Source organism: Diuraphis noxia, unplaced genomic scaffold, assembly GCF_037042655.1.
Source record: "Diuraphis noxia isolate RWA-SAM2 unplaced genomic scaffold, SU_Dnox_SAM2 contig0003, whole genome shotgun sequence".
In the NCBI taxonomy this organism is placed as follows: domain Eukaryota; kingdom Metazoa; phylum Arthropoda; class Insecta; order Hemiptera; family Aphididae; genus Diuraphis; species Diuraphis noxia.
In genome coordinates this window covers 77,905,045-77,913,175 of record NW_028301713.1, presented here as the reverse complement: position 1 = coordinate 77,913,175, position 8,131 = coordinate 77,905,045, and the positions used below count along the sequence as shown (strand labels likewise).

Sequence of the window (8,131 nt, the reverse complement as noted above, 5' to 3'; positions counted from 1 at the left end):
ATAGAACAATAGAACCAAGTGGCGAAGCTTCACGACAAAACAGATTAAATCGTGACTTCATCATAGAATTTGTATATTGTAATTGTAATATGAAATTCGTTGCAAAGAAATAGATAACGCCTACCCTCTTAGAATACGTACAAAATACAGCCATAAATTTAAATTATAATTAAATTATTTTATTTTTCCCAAAAAATAAATATGAACGATTGACTCATTTATCTAGGGAGCGTTATTACAAGTTTAAGGGGGCATAGCCGCATACATCCGCCTCTATATAGTTACGTTTATGTGCATCACCCTTTTTTTATTATTATTATTATCTCCTTGACAACTCAATATATTTCAACGCAATTTTTCTTAAAAGAATAGAAAATATAGGAATAAATATAGAAATAACTATGAATATTTTAATTGAATGACATGAGATTCGATTTTTTGTCAAAATGCATTTTTTATGCAGATGAGTTTTTAAAATGTTCTAGATAGTTATTTTCTTGATCGTATATATCTTTTTAAAACAGGTTTTTTGGTAGGCTTATAAAAATTGAATCAAGTTAAAGCGAATGAAGTGATTTACTTTTATATTTTTTAGAATATTACCTAATTATGAGTTTATAACTTATAATAGCAGATAGCAAAACACGAATTACGAATCGTATGATTTAATACATTTCGAATGACATGCGAATTTTTTTTAAAGACAATCTGGAAATACCTAGGTATTTCAAAGAGGTAAAATTGTTTATTTGCTTTTTTTAATGGGCAATGAATTTAAAAAAGTTTGAATCATATGAAGTTGGCATTTTTAACTGGCAACGAAGTGCATGGGGTCAGGTATATAATATGTATCCTATAGGTATCACCTATACCTATCTACAACTTAATTATAGAAGAAACTAATTATTCTATAATAATATAAGTAGCTATGAAACATCTCATTTCATTATTTAATGAAATGATGAAGTACCTAGTTAGATTTAATGGTAGGTATTTCTTGCTTTTTTGTTTTAAGACATGACGTATAAAAATGTACCTCTAAGTAAATTAAAGTTATTTTTACTCAAAATTAATTATAAGCTTTTAAATATATTTTATTACGTGGAGTTAAAAAATGGTTTATGCTTTATATTTTCTGGCTGATATATAAAAAAAACTAATTAAGTGTTTATGTACAACCTATATGTTTATTATTGGCTTTGTAAGTGTCATATATATTATATTCTTACATTTTATTAAACGCTTCATTCAATATTTGTTTTAGCGGCATTTTATACTTATTTTAGATATGACATCATTCATGCCATGTTTTTGTCCAGGTTTAACATGTTTTGCATGCTATGTACGAGCAGTTTTTAGAGCAATCGTTTTAATACCCAATCCTGATGAGCAATCAATTACCAATTATATCATGGTAATAAATAATATGGTATAATATTATGGAATAATTATTAATAAATAAAGCTATGTTTAGGACAAAATATATATAATACATATGAATATATAGTTTAACTATAGAAACATTATCTATTCATATATGTAGGTAAATAAATTATTAGATTGTAAATATACTAAATTAATAGCTTTAAAATCTATTGTAAATTATACCTAAATACCTAAAATGTTAATAAAAATAAAAATTTAAAAAATTAAACAGTGGCAGTGGTTTCAAATTATTAATACTATAATGGGTGGTACTTAATTTTTATTTTTTTGATTATACAGATTTTAAGTTATTCCTATGTGTAATGTACCTACTTTAAGTTTATACAAATAAATATAAAATAAAACAATATCATAATATAATGTAGCAGGACCGTACGCAAGGAGGGAGTGAGTATGACCCCCCCACTATGACCGAAAAAATCATATTATTTATTTTTGATCTTTTACCTATATATGTATTATATTTTATAATAATCTTTTTTTGTAATAATGCATAACAATAGTACAATGCTATAGAATAATATATAGTGTTATCTTCACGTTATCTTTACTATATTTGCCTATTTTATATGCATTTTTTTTTTCAAAACGTCCCCTATATTGTGAAATCCTGCGCACGGGCCTGTTATGTATAGGGTAACTATACACTCTTATATAGTAATTCGCAGTCGTAAAAGTATACAATAGTAGCCGAGTAGGTAATTTAATTAGCGTAATTAGACGATAAGGAAAGTAGTGGTAGAATTTATTCTAAAATATTTTAGGATTAATACCTATGCATATATATAGATAATAATTATTTATTTATCGTTAACATGTATTTTGAATACAAAGCCATCCAACTTTTACTAAAATTTGAAATCATCATTTAGAATAGTTATAGAAGTGCAAAACGGCCAATCATAAAAACCGTTATTAATTTTTTATTAATAAACCATATGCTTGAATCCAAATCGAAATACATAATTATTGGGAATGATGCAGATACGCATGCAGCCGACAATGATGATTATTCAAGTAAATATATGTAATAAATCTATACTATATGAAGTAATTTCGCGTGGTGATGTTATCTAATATTATATAATATGTTAAAAGAAAACAACCTGACTCTAGAGTATAGACTTATTATTGTTTTCGTACCCTTCTTAAGCTTAAATTAATTCTCAGTACCCGTACCTAGTTTGATCAAACCATTTGGTCTTGTGGTTACGAATTGGAGTCACTGCAGCCAAATCATCTAACGTCCACATAATCCAAGCTCATGGGCGCAATTTCAACAAAAAAAACTAAGGGTGCTTATGCTATGCATTTTGTCATTTTAGTTTTTTTTTTTTTTGAAAGAAGAAGTTTTTGATACATAAGCACGATCATTATTTGAGGGTGCTAATACCCCCTAAGACCCCCACCCTATTTGCGCCTATGCTAAAGCTCTTCATAATACATAACTCTGATTTATGTATCCCTCATGCACCCCTCCCATGGTATTTAACTAATATAACTTTACAAATACGTCTATACGAGACTACAAATTAATGATCTTGCCTTCATAGAATATTGAACTCGTAGCATTTTTATCGTGATTATGATACCAGACACGTACTACGTGTTTTATATTTAATGATGTATACTTTTAATATCTTATAGACGAGACTCATGTGTCGCTGGAAGAACATAACCCTGACGTCACAGAAGCAGAATTGGTGTCAACAAGCAATAGCGTTCATGACAACAATCCTCATCATGAGGATAATAATCAACACGTCGAAATCGCTCGCTCGAATTTTGTGTGCGACGTGTGCAATAGACCGTGTTTGTCTGCGGCTGGACTAGGAAGCCACCGCCGCGTTCACCGTTTGTGATTTCCTGCACTTGAAATAGAAAGCGGATATTATACAGGACGATTCAATGTTTTTTCCTTGAACAAATTATTTATCGTTTATTTAAATTCTGATTATCAGCATTTTTATGTATACTAGCTATATATTAAGGCCCAGATTTGTGTACCATTTTTAAGGAATTTTCTGTAGCGACACTAAATCTTTCCCCAATGAATTGTTAAGAAGATGACATTTTTGAAAACATTATAATGACGTTACTAATACGAAATTAGAACGAGTAGTTTATAAGTTGGGTATTTATAACTTTGTATATATAATTATTATATAAGTGGATGATAACGACTATAAGTTTGAAATTTATGTATAGAAATTATAATGATATCTTCATACAATTTATTAGAAAAAAATAAAAAATGTATTTGATATGCATGATGTACGTTCCCCATGGCCCATATAGGTGGTTATGTGTTGAACTGCTGAAGAAACAGTATTCATTAACAAAAAGTGTCAAAAACCAAAAATTCTTATTTCAAAAATCATCTGTTTGATGTTTCACAATTTGTTATAACAAAGGTTGATTCTCAATCAATCAAAAAAAGGATAATATAATTATGCGATTTGAATACTATGAAAAATATTTGTTCAGTTTGGTGACTGCAGTGAGTCTTTTGACTCGCAGATAGATTATGTACAACTGATTTTTAATTTTCTGCACATAAATCATAATACATTCCTTATTCGATTTAAAATTAAATCATTTTCCTATCATAGAAGATATAGTATTTTAAGTTATAACTACAATAATAATAATATTCGCTACCATTTCTGCTAATAATTTCCCTCCTCGTATATCGCAGCAGGCAATCCGTGAATTTAAAAAAAAAACAATACTTTTACTCAGTTTAAAATAGCTGTAACAACGCAGTTCAGTGGTATTAGGCAGTGAAAGTATTTTGAACCAATTTTTTAAGACATTGAACAAGAATAAACAATTGTTTCTACAGTGTCACTTGTATTAAGATACCTGCAGTTACTAAAACATTACTCGTTACACATTAGCACGCATATCATACATTATTACTGTTTTCAAACACAGTACAATTTTTAGCTTGGAATTATTTTTGAGACATTATTTGATGTAAGTATAATATTGTAATATATTATATTTATTACTTATCCATACTTATAGTTATATATTATTATTTTATTAGTTTTACTATTTTTATTATTTTGTTAATCTTTCTAAAATGTGTAGACGTTTCCTAAATGACTGTATGTTACTATAGTTATTACTTACTATAATATTATGAAATATAATATTTAGCCATATGGGTACTTATCACAATATAATATAGTTTGATTCAATCATAATCGTTTCAACGGTTTAATTTAGGCTTAAATGCCTTTCGACAGGTCAACTTTAAATCATAATAAAAACAAATAATATTAAAAGCTAATCTATTTAGACAAAAATATTTGTTTTATCCATTTTTTTTTTTACTTTTATACGTGTTAATTATCATGACACGCAGTCGTCGTCGTAGTCTAAATTTAAATACCTTCCCCACAATAATAAGTTCTCAATAAAATTAAATCAGTCAAGACATTTTTCATTTTAAATAAGTACCTACCTACCTATATGTTCCATTTTACTTCTAATATAATACAATAACATTAATAAAACCATCATTTTCACCTCACGATTGATGATATAAGACATTACTCATTGACATATTTATCACCTGCAGTGCATTATATTTATAAATACAATATATTATATTCGGTAAGTAACTACTTGAAAGCCTAAAGCACAGCAATGATTCTTACCTATAAGGCTATGAATCATAATAATGCTATTGTCATACCTATAATATTATATTGTGTCATGATATAAATTCATATGTATTTCCTATATATATATATATTTTTTTTTTTTTATTACTTAATTTTTATTTCCACAATCTGTTACATAAATTTTGAACAATAAGTGAAATCGATGAATTGATGAATTATAAATTTAAATGTTTTTAAATCATTTTTAAACGGCTGGTGTAAATACCTTTGATAACATATTTTAGTCGGTGTAAAATTATATACAACATGTAGATGCTTATAGGATTTGTTCATATTATACATAATATGTAGGTCATGGGAAACTATTTTATAAACGTTTAGATATATTAATAAAGTCTATAAACTTAAATAATATACAAGGTGTAACTGATACTCGTAGAACTGACATTTGGACTAACTTTTTTTCACATTAATATTTTTTATTTATTTATTTTTTTTATGAACCTAGCACTACATGTATAATTCATTTTTTTACGTTTTATTTTTTAGTACTGAAATAAGTAAATAATTTCTAACAGTTTACAGAAAATCACCTGAAACTAATAAAATTGTATTATAAATTAAATATTATTGTTAGGTAGTATATTATTGGTCATAACTAGATTGATAGAAATATTATTTGTAGTACACAATGTTATGAAACTTAAAAACTACTAATTCGAATTTTATTGCGATTTAGATGGGTGCAAAAAAATTCTCAAAAAAACTGCTGAATAAATTAAATGTAAAAAGAGGGGTTATTTCTATTCCAAAAATAAATATTGCCACAGGATCATCCTTAAATGGTTCAAAAAAATCTCAAATATTTTAAAATATGGTCGGCAGGTGCAGTCAGTTATTTAAAAACCCAAATTTGAATAAATGCATAATTTAATAAAAAAAATCTGGCAAGCATGCTTGAAAAATTTCCCAGTATAGCTATACCTGCCTATATAGTAATCGACTATAATACTATATAATTTTGCTACCTATATACCTACTATAATGTTTCAAAAAAACGGTTTCAAGAAAGTCATGTGAATAAAATACATCATTATTACAGTAATAATATTATGTAATTAAATCGTTTGTAGATGAACGCGTTCCAGACGTTCCAGTATATGATCGTTGTGGTTTTCGTCTGGCTGCAGGTGTTCGGGTGTTTCGCCGTCGGAAGCCCAGCGAAATCGAATAAACCTAATGCAGCGGCGCAACGACGCAGCGGAAGCGGTTACGTAGATTTCGGTGCACACACCGGTCCTTTGGGCTCGTATGGATGGTACGCCGACTTTCCTGCCAACAGAAATTAACACAAGTTTAATTAGGTCCGGGCTGTGGTCGTAAAACAGATTTTATTCTTTTATACGAAATATAAAACAATTAATATTCGTTGTTGTGACCGAATATCGAATAATAATAATAATAATAAATATGTATATTATATGATCAGGATTATGAAAATAAATACATATTTTAAGTACGCCTTATTATACATTTATAGGTGATAATACAATATTTATACATACGTTCACGTCCACCGCAATGGAAAACGTATTCAATTTGTTGAAACGGTCTATAATATAATATAGTAACCGCTTAAGTGTTATAGAAGTGTTCGTTAAAATTAAATCTTTGCATTAATTGAAAACATTTACGTATAAGGTTATAGTTAATTATTCTGTAACCAAAAAATCTAAAAAATATATAAGCACAGTTTTTTTTTTAGTTATTATAAAATCTGGACGAAGTTACATGATGTATAAACCCAAAAATAACGATTTTAGTTATTTTGTTGCAATTTAAAAATATTATACATCCTTGAGTTCTCGAAACTTTTAAAGTTGGCGCTTTAGTATACTTTTATTTATTTTTTTATTTATTTATTTTTTTATTGAAGATAAAAGTTTATTTACAATCTATACATACAGTGTATAATAAGTAAGTGTGGTGACTTAAAAAGTAGTATACTTATCTCATTATATTTTATCCACACAATGACATTTTCAAATACAATTTTTTTGACAAAAATGAATTTAACCTACTATGTAATACACCTATTTACTATAGTATACTATACCTATATATTATTATATATAATACAATAGATACTTACAATAATACCATAAAATATACCTATTTACTATTTAGTAATACTATAGGCAGACGATCATCTTCCCTCAGAAATGTTTTTCGTATACAATGAATTATAATATAATAATTGATTTCAAATTTAACAGATCCAATATATGTGGTGACTCCCTATGTACACCTAAACCTAATGAACAACACTTAGGTACCAGCTTATAAATGTTGAAAATACAATTTTAATTGTTTTAAGAACCGTTGAGATATGTCAGAGATCAAAGTTCACATGTTATGTTTATGGATATATAGATGTATTATCAATTATATTTCATAACATTTTTTATAGTATTTAAAAGTCATTTATAATTATAAAACGTTTATCATAAGTCACTTTGTGCTTCTTTTTTTCTTCTAAATGTTTTGTTCACCTTTTTGTATTTGAACCATCTGATTAAATATTAAGTACCTGTTTATAAAATGATTATGCGACTATGCGAGTGAGCCGTTGGGTATGACGTTTTTTCTTTAATAATAAAACCGAAACTAAAAATGTGTATAATGTAAGGTTTCGAGCTATCATTGGTGTTTATTATAATTTGAGCTAGATTTTTATGAGTCCATATCATAGACCTCAGTGGCGCTGAACCCTAGTTAAGGTCCGGCTGCGTATGGCCTGACATATTTTTAAAATTTAGGATAGGGCCGCTTCATATATTGACCACTTCCCTCTGCGCGGTCGCCATTTTCGCCGATATTAAGATATTGAGCCTCTTGAAAATTTTTTCGCCCTACTAGATTTTTAGGATTTCGGCGCCACTGAATTAGACCTATAATGATATATTGAAACATTTTTATATGCCTGTTTCTATGGTCCATATCCGAGTAGTGTGAACGAGGCTATGAGGGGCATATATTATTATTAGTAT

At 27.7% G+C, this 8,131-nt stretch overlaps 1 protein-coding gene across 1 annotated transcript; it reads left to right on the top strand.

Moving 5' to 3' along the window:
- The first annotated feature begins 1,288 nt into the window (after window positions 1-1,288).
- Window positions 1,289-6,600, top strand: LOC149057793 (uncharacterized). The gene is made up of 5 exons (XM_089223491.1): window positions 1,289-1,414; window positions 2,319-2,463; window positions 3,094-3,300; window positions 4,681-4,700; window positions 6,215-6,600. Exons 1-5 carry the CDS (start codon window positions 1,289-1,291, stop codon window positions 6,428-6,430), a joined length of 714 nt encoding a protein of 237 aa, XP_089079617.1. The 3' UTR covers window positions 6,431-6,600.
- The last annotated feature ends 1,531 nt before the right edge of the window (window positions 6,601-8,131 follow it).